The 13,529-nt window shown below is 44.0% G+C and overlaps 1 protein-coding gene across 1 annotated transcript in view; it reads right to left on the bottom strand.

The window, feature by feature from the left end:
* gmds (GDP-mannose 4,6-dehydratase) overlaps positions 1-13,324 on the bottom strand; it is a 780,658-nt gene extending 767,334 nt beyond the window's left edge. The window contains exon 1 of the mRNA XM_068055307.1: positions 13,055-13,324. Within this exon, the coding sequence (XP_067911408.1) occupies positions 13,055-13,165 (111 nt within the window). The 5' untranslated portion in view covers positions 13,166-13,324. The remainder of the gene's footprint in view (positions 1-13,054) is intronic.
* Between the last annotated feature and the right edge of the window lie 205 nt (positions 13,325-13,529).

Below are 13,529 nucleotides of genomic sequence, written 5' to 3'. Positions count from 1 at the left end.
CTGCAGCATGATTTGCCAATTTTTATACTCTATGCCCCGACCGATGAAGGCAAGCATGCCGTATGCCTTCTTGACTACCTTATCCACCTGTGTTGCCACTTTCAGTGACCTGTGGACCTGTACGCCCAGATCTCTCTGCCTGTCAATACTCCTAAGGGTTCTGCCATTTACTGTATACCTCCCACCTGCATTAGATCTTCCAAAATGCATTACCTCACATTTGTCCGGATTAAACTCCATCTGCCATTTCTCCGCCCAAGTCTCCAACCGATCTATATCCTGCTGTATCCTCTGACAATCCTCATCACGATCCACAACTCCACCAACCTTTGTGTCGTCCGCAAACTTACTAATCAGACCAGCTACATTTTCCTCCAAATCATTTATATATACTACAAACAGCAAAGGTCCCAGCACTGATCCCTGCAGAACACCACTAGTCACATCCCTCCATTCAGAAAAGCACCCTTCCACTGCTACCCCGTCTTCTCTGACCGAGCCAGTTCTGTATCCATCTTGCCAGCTCACCTCTGATCCCGTGTGACTTCACCTTTTGTACCAGTCTTCCATGAGGGACCTTGTCAAAGGCTTTACTAAAGTCCATGTAGACAACATCCACTGCCCTTCCTTCATCAATCATCTTCGTCACTTCCTCAAAAAACTCAATCAAATTAGTGAGACACGACCTCCCCTTCACAAAACCATGCTGCCTCTCGCTAATAAGTTTGTTTGTTTCCAAATGGGAGTAAATCCTGTCCCGAAGAATCCTAATAATTTCCCTACCACTGATGTAAGGCTCACCGGCCTATAATTTCCTGGATTATCCATGCTCCCCTTCTTAAACAAAGGAACAACATTGGCTATTCTCCAGTCCTCTGGGACCTCACCTGTAGCCAATGAGGATGCAAAGATTTCTGTCAAGGCCTCAGCAATTTCTTCCCTTGCCTCCCTTAGTATTCTGGGGTAGATCCCATCAGGCCCTGGGGACTTATCTACCTTAATGCTTTGCAAGACACCCAACACCTCCTCCTTTTTGATAATGAGATGACTGAGACTATCTACACTCCCTTCCCTAGGCTCACCATCCACCAAGTCCGTCTCTTTGGTGAATACTGATGCAAAGTGCTCATTTAGTACCTCGCCCATTTCCTCTGACTCCACATATAGATTCCCTTCTCTGTCCTTGAGTGGGTCAACCCTTTCCCTAGTTACCCTCCTGCTCTTTATATATGTATAAAAAGCCTTGGGATTATCCTTAATCCTGTTTGCCAATGACTTTTCATGACCCCTTTTAGCCCTCCGGACTCCTTGCTTAAGTTCCTTTCTATTGTCTTTATATTCCTCAAGGGATTCGTCTGTTCCTAGCCTTCCAGCCCTTACGAATGCTTCCTTTTTCTTTTTGACTAGGCTCACAATATCCCGCGTTATCCAAGGTTCCCGAAACTTGCCAAACTTATCCTTCTTCCTCACAGGAACATGCTGGTCCTGGATTCTCATCAACTGACGTTTGAAAGACTCCCACATGTCAGATGTTGATTTACCCTCAAACAGCCGCCCCCAATCTAAATTCTTCAGTTCCTGCCTAATATTGTTATAATTAGCCTTCCCCCAATTTCGCACCTTCGCCCGAGGACTACTCTTATCCTTATCCGCAAGTACCTTAAAACTTATGGAATTATGGTCACTGTTCCCGAAATGCTCCCCGACTGAAACTTCGACCACCGGGCTGGGCTCATTCCCCAATACCAGGTCCAGTACGGCCCCATCCCTAAATGGACTATCTACATATTGTTTCAAGAAGGCCTCCTGGATGCTCCTTACAAATTCTGCCCCATCTAAGCCCCTAGCACTAAGTGAGTCCCAGTCAATATAGGGGAAGTTAAAATCACCCACCACTACAACCCTGTTACTTTTACATCTTTCCAAAATCTGTCTACATATCTGCTCCTCTACCTCCCGCTGGCTGTTGGGAGGCCTGTAGTAAACCCCCAACATTGTGACTGCACCCTTCCTATTCCTGAGCTCCACCCATATTGCCTCACTGCACGACCCCGCCGAGGTGTCCTCCCGCAGTAACGCTGTGATATTCTCCTTAACAAGTAATGCAACTCCCCCCTCCCCTTTCACATCCCCCTCTATCCCGCCTGAAGCTTCTAAATCCTGGAACATTTAGCTGCCAATCCTGTCCTTCCCTCAACCAAGTCTCTGTAATAGCAACAACATCATAGTTCAAAGTACTAATCCAAGCTCTAAGTTCATCTGCCTTACCCGTTATACTTCTCGCATTGAAACAAATGCACTTCAGACCACCAGTCTCGCTGTGCTCCGCAACATCTCCCTGCCTGCTCTTCCTCTTAGTCTTACTGGCCCTATTTACTAGTTCCCTCCCATTTATTTCACTTGCTATCCTAATGCTCTGGTTCCCACCCCCCTGCCACACTAGTTTAAACCCTCCCGAGTGACACTAGCAAACCTCGCAGCCAGAATATTTGTGCCCCTCCAGTTTAGATGCAACCCGTCCTTCTTGTACACGTCCCATCTGTCCCTGAAGAGATCCCAATGATCCAGATATCTGAAACCCTCCCTTCTACACCAGCTGTTCAGCCACGTGTTTAGCTGCACTATCTTCCTACTTCTAGCCTCACTGGCCCGTAGCACAGGGAGTAATCCCGAGATTACAACCCTAGAGGTCCGGTCTTATAACTTTCTACCTAACTCCCTAAACTCCCCCTGCAGGACCTCGTCATTCTTCCTGCCTATGTCATTGGTACCGATATGTACCACAACGTCTGGCTGTTCACCCTCCCCCTTCAGAATGCCCCCTGTCCGTTCAGAGACATCCCTGACCCTGGCACCAGGGAGGCAACATACCATCCTGGAGTCTCTTTCACGTCCACAGAAATGCCTATCTGTGCCCCTGACTATAGAGTCCTCGATAACTATTGCTTTTCTGCGCTTTGCCCCTCCCTGCTGAACAACAGTGCCAGCCATGGTGCCACTGCTCTGGCTGCTGCTGTTTTTCCCTGATAGGCCATCCCCCCCAACCGTATCCAAAACGGTATACTTGCTAGAGAGGGGGATAGCCACAGGGGATTCCTGCCCATTGCATTTCTAATCTTTGCCAATTCAGGTGAAAGGTCACAGACCTGAAATGTTAACTTTGTTTCTCTCTCCACAGATGCTGCCAAAACTGCTGTGTATTTCCAGCACTTTCTGTTTTTATTACAAAAACAGATTATCTGGTTATCACACTGCTGTTTGTGGGAATTTGCTGTGTACAATTTGGCTGCCGCATTTCCTACATTACAACGGTGACTATCCATCAAAAGTACTTCCTGGGCTACACATCCGGTGGTCATGAAAGGCGCTATATAAATGCAAGTCTCTCTTTTCTTTTTCTGTCGACTTTGCACTCTTCCACCTGGGAAGAGGATTTCTCAGGATCATTTCCAGATCTGGAAAAATTGTGTTTTTTTTATAATGAATGTGTCAACTCCGAGTGATAACTCCCTGGCACCAGGGAGGCAACATACCATTTTGCTTGGCAAAAAAAAAAGCGTAACTTTATTTCTACCTTTGTTGCTCTGTAAAATAACCACAGTGCTGTACCATGTTTAAATGAATTTGCAATCTGTCACACTCTGTCAGCTGTTCAGGAAGTTGATAGCCCTTGGAGTTGGCACTCTGGAAGCATTTCATCAACTGGTTCAACGCTCCCTGTTGGTTCATCAAAGAACTCAATCAGGTTAGTCAGATAAAATTTGCCTTCAACTTGTGCTGGTTGTCCCTTAATAACCCTTGCTTCTCCAAGTGAGAATTAATTTTGACCTTGACAATGGTCTCCAGTAGTTTTCCCACCACTGACATTACACCGATTGGCCTGTAGTTAGCAAGTTTATCCCGCTCTCCTTTTTTGAACTGAAATGCAGTATGAGCAATTCACTACTTGTCTGACACCGCTCCAATATCCAAGAAAGATTGAATGTTGGGTAGTCAGAGCTTCTGCTATCTCTATTCTATCTTCCATCCGCAACCTAGGATGCATCCCATCTGGACCTGGTGCTAACCTGAGTGATGCCAACCTACTTAGCACCTAATTTCTATCTATTTTTATCCGATGCAATAGATCTACTCTCCTCTTCTACAACATTAACTTCATCCTCTTCTTCTGAGAAGGCAGATGCAAAGCATTCATTCAATACCTCAATCATGTAATCTGCCTCCACAAGATTTCCTTTTTGGTCCCTAGTCGGCACTGCCATTTCTATAACTTATCATTTTACGAACATACGATTTAGATGCAGGAGTAAGCCACTTGGCCCTTCGAGCCTGCTCCACCATTCAATAAGTTCATGGCTGAACTGATTACTCCACATTTCGACCTACCCCCGATAACCTTCCACCCCCCCTTTGCCTATCAAGAATCTATCTACCTCTGCCTTAAAAATACTCAGACTGCTTCCATGACTCACGACCCTCCAAGAGAAAAAATTTCTCCTCATCTCTGCCTTAAATGGGCGACCCCTTATTTTTAAACAGTGACCCCTAGTTCTAGATTCTCCCACAAGGGGAAACATCCTTTCCACATCCACCCTGTCAAGACGCCTCAGGATCTTATATGTTTCAATCAAGTCACCTCTTACTCTTCGAAATTCCAGCAGATACAAGCCGAGCCCGTCCAATCTTTCCTTGTAAGACAGCCTGCCCATTCCACGTATTAGTCTAGTAAATCTTCTCTGTACTGCCTCCAATGCATTTACATCCTTCCTTCAATAAGACCAGTACTGTACACAGTACTCCAGATGTGGTCTCATCTATGCCCTGTATAGCTGAAGCATAACCTCCCTACTTTTGTATTCAACTCCGCTCGCAATAAACAATAACATTCTATTAGCTTTTCTAATTACATGCCGTACCTGCTTACTAACCTTTTGCGATTCATACACTAGGACACCCAGGTCCCTCTGCATCTCAGAGCTCTGCAATCTCTCACCATTTAGATAATATGCTTCTTTTTTATTCTTCCTGCCAAAGTGAACAATTTCACACTTTCCCACATTATACTCCATTTGCCAGATCTTTGCCTACTCACTTAACCTATCTATATCCCTTTGTAGCCTCCTTATGTCCTCTTCACAAGTTACTTTCCTACCTGTGTTATCAGTAAATTTAGCAACCATACCTTCGGTCCCTTCATCTAAGTCATTTATATAAATTGTAAAAAGTTGAGGCCCCAGCAGAGACCCCTGTGGAATACCACTCGTTACATCTTGCCAACCAGAAAATGACCCATTTGTGCCTACTCTGTTTCCTGTTAGCTAGCCAATCTTCTATCCATGCCAATATGTTACCCCCTACACCATGAGCTTTTATTTTCTGCAATAACATTTGATGTGGCACCATATCAAATGCCTTCTGGAAATCTAAGTACAATACATCCACCAGTACCCCATTATTCACAGCACATATAACTCCCTCAAAGAACTCCAATAAATTGGTTAAACATGATTTCCCTTTCACAAAACCATGTTGACTCTGCCTGATTACCTTGAATTTTTCTAAATGCCCTGCTATAACGTATTTAATAATAGCTTCTAACATTTTCCCTAAGACAGATGTTCAGCTAACTGGCCTGTAGTTTCCTGCTTTCTGTCTCCCTCCCTTTTTGAATAAAGGAGTTACATTTGCTATTTTCCATGCTAACTGAACCTTCCCCGAATCTAGGGAACTGTGGAAAATTAAAACCACCGCATCAACTATCTCACTCGCCACTTCTTTTAACACCCTAGGATGAAGTCCATCAGGACTCGGGGACTTGTCAGCCCTCAGATCCAACTATTTGCTCAGTACCACTTCCCTGGTGATTGTAATTTTCTTGAGCTCCTCCCTCCCTTCCATTTCCTTACTTACAGCTAATACTGGGATGTTACTTGTATCCTCAATAGTGAAGACTGATGCAAAATATCTGTTCAATTCATCTGCCATCTCCTTATTATCCATTATTAATTCCCCAGACTCACTTTCTATAGGACCAATGCTCACTTTGTTAACTCTTTTCTTTTTTAAAGATCTGTAGAAACTCTTACTATCTGTCTTTATATTTCTAGCTAGCTTTCTTTCATACTGTAATTTTACCTTCCTTATCAATCTTTTAGTCATTCTTTGCTGTTTTTTAATATTCTGTCCAATCTTCTGACCTGCCTCCCATCTTTGTGCAATTATAGGCTTTTTCTTTAAGTTTGATACTGTTAACCACGGATGGCAGGTCCCACCCTTGGAATTTTTCTTTCTCGTTGAAATGTATCTATTATGTGTATTCTGAAATATTCCTTTAAATATCTGCCACTGCATCTCTATTGACCTATCCCTTAACTCGATTTGCCAGTTCACTTTAGCTAGCTCGGCTTTCATGCCCTCATAATTGCCCTTTTTTAAGTTTAAAATACTACTCTTGGGCCCACTCTTCTCTCCCTCAAATTGAATGTAAAATTCAATCATATTATGATCACTGCTACCTTCTTTTCTTTTTTTCTTTTGGGCCTCCTTATCTCGAGAGACAATGGATACGCGCCTGGAGGTGGTCAGTCACTGCTACCTAGGGGCCCCTTAACCATAAGGTCATTAATTAATCCTATCTCGTTGCACAATACCTGGTCTCTGGTTCGCTCCAGAACGTATTGTTCCAAGAAATTATCCCGAAAACATTCTATGTACTCCTCATCTAGGCTACCTCTGCCCATCTGAATTTTCCAGTCGACTGGTTAAAATCCCCCATAATTATCGCTATATCTTTCTGACAAGCTGCCATTATTTCTTCCTTTATACTCTGTCCTACGGTATGGTTAATGTTAGGTGGCCTGTACACCACTCCCACAAGTGACTTCTTGCCTTTATGATTTCTCATCCCTACCCAAACTGCTTCTACATCCTGGTCTCCTGAACTTAGGTCATCCCTCTCTATTGTGCGAATACCATCATTAATTAACAGAGCTACCCCTCCACCTTTTCCTAGCTTCCTGTCCTTCTTAAATGCCATGTACCAGTCAATATTCATGTCCCAATCTATGACGTCCTGCAGCCATGTCTCTGTAATGGCTATCAGATCGTACTTAGTTCATCTGTTTTGTTTCGAATGTTACATGCATTCAGATAGAGAGCCTACAGTTTTGTCCTATTATTTTTGTAACCTCTAGCCTTATCTGTTGATTTACTCTTAGATTTGTACACTCTATCCCTTCCTATCACAGTCTGTTTATCATTTCCCATATTAATACCTTTCTCTCTTGCCTTGTCTCTACTGCTTGATTTGCCAGATCTTCCTAAATTTGATCCCTTGCCCCCACTATTCAGTTTAAAACCCTCTCTACTTCCCCAGTTCTGCGGCTAGGTAGAACACTAGCCCCAGCATGGTTCAGGTGTAGACCGTCCCAATGGTACAGCCACCAGAGATGAATACCTTTGAGGTTCTGCTTCTTAATTGGGTGTCTAGTTCCTCATACTGACTATGCAGACTATTCTCTTTCCTTGTCCTGCCGATGTCGTTGGTACCTACATGTACCACGACAACTGGATCCTTCCCCTCCCACTGTAAGTTCCTCTCCAGCCCTGAGCAGATGTCCCGAACCCTGGCACCGGACAGGCAACACAGCCGTCCGGACTCTCGCTCTTTGCTGCGGAGAACAGTGTCAATCCCCCTAACTGTACTGTTCCCTACTAACATTACATTCATTTTTTCTCCCTCTACTTGAATGGCTTCCTGTACCATGGTGCCATGCACAGGTTGCTCATCCACCCTGCAGCCTCCACTCTCATCCAAACAAGCTGAAAGAGCCTCAAACCTGTTGAACAATCGCAAAGACTCTTTCCCTAGCCTATCTTTATTCCAGTCTACCTGTGCTAGATTCATTCTGAATTCTCTGAAATTCATACTCTTCCACTTGGGTAGTTTCACTTTTGATTGTTCTTTGTCCCTTTCCATAATTACTTTAAACTTAATTATATCATGATCAATATTACATGAGAACACAAGAAATAGGAGCAGGTGTAGGCCATTCGGCCCCTCGAGCCTGCTCTGCCATTCAGTGAGATCATGGTTGCTCTGATTGTGGCCTCAACACTACTTTCCTGCCTGACCCCCATAACCCTTGACTCCCCCTGTAGATCAAGAATCTGTCTAACTCAGCCTTGAATATATTTAATGACCCAGACTCCAATGCTCTCTTTGTTAGAGAATTCCAAAGATTAACGACCCGCTGAGAGAAGATATTCCTCCTCATCTCATTCTTATTTGGGAGACCACTTGTTCTAGATTCCCCCATGAGAGGAAACATCCTCTCAGCATCTAGCCCCCTCAGAATCTTATATGTTTCAATAAGATCACCTTTCATTCTTATCAACTCCAATGAGTGGAGGCCCAACCTTTCCTCATAAGACAACCCCTTCATCCCAGGGGTAAGGCTTCTCTTGGCTGCCTCCTTGCAAGTATATCCCTCCTTAAATAAAGAGATCAAAACTGTACACATTACTCTAGGTGTGGTCTCACCAATGCCCTGTACAGTTGTAGCAAAACTTCCCTCATTTTATACTCCTCTCTCCTACAATAAAGGCTAACATTCCAATTGCTTTTGTAAGTACTTAATGTACCTGCACACCAACCTTTTCTGATTCATGTATAAGGACACCCAGATCCCTCTGTACTGCAGAGTTCTGTAGTCTCTCAATTTAAATAATATTTTGCTTTTTTATTCTTCCTACCAAAGTGGATAACCTCATATTTTCCAAGATTATACTCCATCTGCCAAATTTTTGCTCACTCACTTAACCTACCTATATCCCTTTGCAGACTCTTTGTGCCCTCCTCACAACTTGCTTTCACACCTATCTTTGTATTGTCAGCAAATTTGGCTATAATACACTTGGTTCCTTCATCCAAGTCATTAATATAGCTTGGTGAAAAGTTGAGGCCCCAGCACCAATCCCTCTGGCACCCCACCAATTACAGTCTGACAATCTGAAAATGACCCATTTATCCCAACTCTCTGTTTCCTGTTAATTAGCCAATCCTCTATCGATGCTAATATATTGCCCCCAACACCCGTGAACTCATATGTTGTATCGTAACAGGGGAGGGCGGCGTAGTGGTAATGTTACTGGACTAATAATCCAAAGGCACCGACTAATGCTCTGGGGACACGAGTTCAAATCATACCATGGCAGTTGGAGGAATTTAAATTCAATGAATTAACAAATCTGGAATTAAAAGCTATCTCTAAATGGTGACCATGAAATTACCAGATTGAAAAACATAGCTGCCAGACTGGGGCTGCAGCAGATGGTGGTGGGAACCAACAAGAGGATAAAACTTCACCCTCAGTAATTCACCTGTCGCAGATGCATCTGTCCATGATTGTATTGGTAGGAGTGACCACCATTGTGGAGATGAAGTCCTGGCTTCAGAGTGAGGATACTCTCCAACGAGTTGTGTGGCACTACCACTGTGCTAAATAGACAGATTCAGAACAGATCTAGCAACTCAGAACTGGGCATCCATGAGTCTGTGGACTATCAGCAGAATTGTATTCAACCACAATCTGTAATCTCATGGTCCACCATATCCCTCACTCTACCATTCCCAACAAGCCAGGGGATCAACCCTGGTTCAATGAGGAGTGCAGGAGAGCAGCACCAGGCATACCTAAAAATGAAGTGCCAACCTGGTAAAGCTGCAACACAGAACTGCACGCAGGCTAAACTGTGAAGCAACATGAGATAGACAGAACTAAGCAATCCCACAACCAATTGATCTGATCAAAGCTCTTCAGTCCTGCCACATCCAGTCGTGAATGGTGGCGGAAAAGTAAACAACTAACCGAGGAGGAGGTTCCACAAACATTCCCATCCTCAATGATGGGGAAGCCCAACACATCAGTGCAAAAGACAAGGCTGAAGCATTTGCGATAATCTTCAGCCAGGAGTTCCAAGTGAATGATCCATCTCAGCCTCTTCTTGAGGTCCCCAGCATCACAGAAGTCAATCTTCAGCTAATTCGATTCACACTCCGTGACATCACGAAATGGCTGAAGGCACTGAATACAGCAAAGGCTATATATAGGCTCTGACAACATCCCAGCTGAATACTGAAGACTTGTGCACCAAAACTAGCCAAGCTCTTCGAGCACAGCCACAACACTAGTACCTACCAGACAATGTAGAAAATTGCCCAGGTATTTCCTGTCCACAAAAAGCAGGACAAATCCAATCCAGCCAATTACCGCCACATCAGATTATACTCAATCATCAGCAAAGTAATGAAGGCGACATTGACAGTGCTATCAAGTGACACTTACACAGCAATAACCTGCTTACCAATGCTTAGTTTGGATTCCACCAGGGCTGCTTGGCTCCAGACCTCATTACAGCCTTGGTCCAAACATGGACAAACAGCTGAATTCAAGAGGTGAGGTGAGAGTGACTGCCCTTGACATCAAGGCAGCATTTGATCGAGTGTGGCATCAAGGAGCCCTAGCAAAACTGAAGTCAATTGGAATCGGGGGAACATTCGACTGGTTGGAGTCATACCTAGCACAAAGGATGGCTGTGGTTTGTAGAGGCCAAACATTAAGCTCCAGGTTCACCACCACCTTCTCAAGGGAAGTTAGGGATGGGCAACAAATGCTGGCCTTGCCAGTGATTCTCACATTCCATGAACAAAAAAAAAAACCCTTTATGTGGCACCTTATCAAATGCCTTTTGGAAATTCAAATACACTACATCTATTGGTTCCCCTTTATCCACTCTGCTTGTTACATCCTTAAAGAACTCTAATGTATTTGTTAAACACTATTTCCCTTTCACAAAACCATGCTGACTCTGCTTGATTTAGAAAATCATAATACAATGTCCTACCACTACTTCCTTAATAATGGATTCCAGCATTTTCCCCATGACAGATTAGGCTAACTGGCCTATACTTGCCTGCTTTCTGTCTCCCTCCTTTCTTGAATAGGAGTGTTACATTTCCAGTTTTCTAATCCACTGGGATCTTTCCAGAATCTAGGGAATTTTGGAAGATTACAACCAATGCATCCACTATCTAAGCAGTCACTTCTTTTAAGACCCTAGGATGCAGGCCATCAGGTCCAGCAGACTTGTCAGCCTTTACTCCCTTTAGTTTTTCTCATTTTTTTCTCTAGTGATGATTAAGTTCCTCCCTCCCTTTACCCCTTCATTTTCTACTATTACAGGAATGCATTTAGTGTCTTCTACCCAAATGTTCTCCCACAGAAGCACACATCACTTGCCCCACTTCATTTCCCAGAAGTAGATCCAGCACTACTTCATTCCTGTTGGACTAGAAACAGGTCAGTTCAGAAAGTTCTCCTGTTCACATTTTAGCAATTTTTCCCACTCCTTATCCTTTCCCTCTGTTTTTCCCCAGTCTGTGTTAGGGTAATTGAAGTCCCCGACTATTATTACTCTATTATTTTTACATTTCTCTGGATTGCCTGCAGATTTGCTCCTCTGTTGCCTTCTCACTTCTTGGGGGTCGATAGTAAACGCCTAGCAATATAACAGCTCCTTTTCAGTTCCCTAACTCTCTCCAAATAGATTCAGGCTTTGAACTCTCTAGTATATTGTCCCTCTGTAGAACTGTAATGCTATCCTTGATCAATACTGCCACCCCCCTCCTTGCTTTTTCCTTTCACGGTCCCTCCTGAATACACTGTAGCCAGGAATGTTTAATCCCATTCCTGCCTATGTTTAAGCAGGATAAGCATTATAGCCATAATAAAAGCAAAATACTGCGGATGCTGGAAATCTGAAACAAAAACAAGAAATGTTGGAATCACTCAGCAGGTCTGGCAGCATCTGTGGAAAGAGAAGCAGAGTTAACGTTTCGGGTCAGTGACCCTTCTTCGGAACTGACAAATATTAAAAATGTCACAGATTATAAGCAAGTGAGGTGGGGGTGGGGCAAGAGATAACAAAGGAGAAGGTGCAGATTGGACCAGGCCACATAGCTGACCAAAAGGTCACGGAGCAAAGGCAAACAATATGTTAATGGTGTGTTGAAAGACAAAGCATTAGTACAGATTAGGTGTGAATACACTGAATATTGAACAGCAGCAAGTGCAAACCTGAAAAAAACCCTGAAAAAAAGTGGGTAAGCACTGTTTTTTCAGGGTTTTTTTCAGGTTTGCACTTGCTGCTGTTCAATATTCAGTGTATTCACACCTAATCTGTACTAATGCTTTGTCTTTCAACACACTATTAACATATTGTTTGCCTTTGCTCCGTGACCTTTTGGTCAGCTATGTGGCCTGGCCCAATCTGCACCTTCTCCTTTGTTATCTCTTGACCCACCCCCACCTCACTTGCTTATAATCTGTGACTTTTCTAATATTTGTCAGTTCCGAAGAAGGGTCACTGACCCGAAACGTTAACTCTGCTTCTCTTTCCACAGATGCTGCCAGACCTGCTGAGTGATTCTAGCATTTCTTGTTTTTGCTGCATTATAGCCATATCATTATCTCATGTGATAACTTGCACCTGTAACTTGTCAACCTTATTTGTAACACTCCTTACATTAACACACATGCATTCCAATAAATTTGACTGCTTTTCCATTTATTCCCTGATATTACTATGCCTTGCTGTTTTGTTGCTGTTTGTCCCTTTTATGTATCTTGTTTCTCCTCTCTGCTGCTGTGTCCTGGTGCTCTTTCTTCTGCCAAATTAGTGTAAATCCTCCCCATAGTACTAGTTAATCTCCCCGTGAGGACATTGGCATTCAAACTGTCATAATGCAAGATCAAACAATATTTAAATAAAAAAGTATAATGCTGCAAATACAAAGCTGGTTGCATAACACCTGAGAGATGGGTGAACCATCCAGATGTGAAGTGATGAAACTAAAGTAATGAAAACTGGAAGTACACAACTGTTTACCGAAAAAAAAATATATTTTTGAAGGGTAGGTGAGGGGGCTGGCTGCATTGAAAGCTATTGATGAGCACACTCTCAGGTTGCCGGCATGTGCTTACTGAGTGAGTACCTGTCCAGTGATGCCGGTGATGACTGCCACTTTCCTTTTGCCATTAGGATCTCCAGCTGACGAGGCCGTGCTGTCCCCGCCCGCTGCCGCCGCACACTTCAGCTCATTCATCGCTGCCAGCTTTATCCCCTGATCCGCCACTCTGCCTCCAGATTTACTTCACCTCTCACTGGCATCTACTGACTCACACTTCCGTGTTGTGAAGGAAACAGCCACCCCGGCTGGCCGCTCGGTGACAACACTAAAACCCAGTCCCGCCCCTAGCAACTGCCCGCCTCCTCCGTCTGCGCCGGGGCCGCGGCTGCTTCGCCTCTCTACTCCAGCCACAGCGACACCAGCAGCACTGGATGTACACGTACTGCACTGCTTGCTCTTGATTGCCAACGAGGATGACTGAACTCATCAGTCAAGGATCAAATTCAACCAAAATGCCCTCTTTCTAAAGGGGCACAAACAATAAAGTCCAAATTACCAC

This window comes from Heterodontus francisci, chromosome 2 (assembly GCF_036365525.1).
Source record: "Heterodontus francisci isolate sHetFra1 chromosome 2, sHetFra1.hap1, whole genome shotgun sequence".
Lineage (NCBI taxonomy): Eukaryota > Metazoa > Chordata > Chondrichthyes > Heterodontiformes > Heterodontidae > Heterodontus > Heterodontus francisci.
Note: the sequence above shows the minus strand (reverse complement) of the source record. Positions and strands in the feature narration are given on the sequence as shown.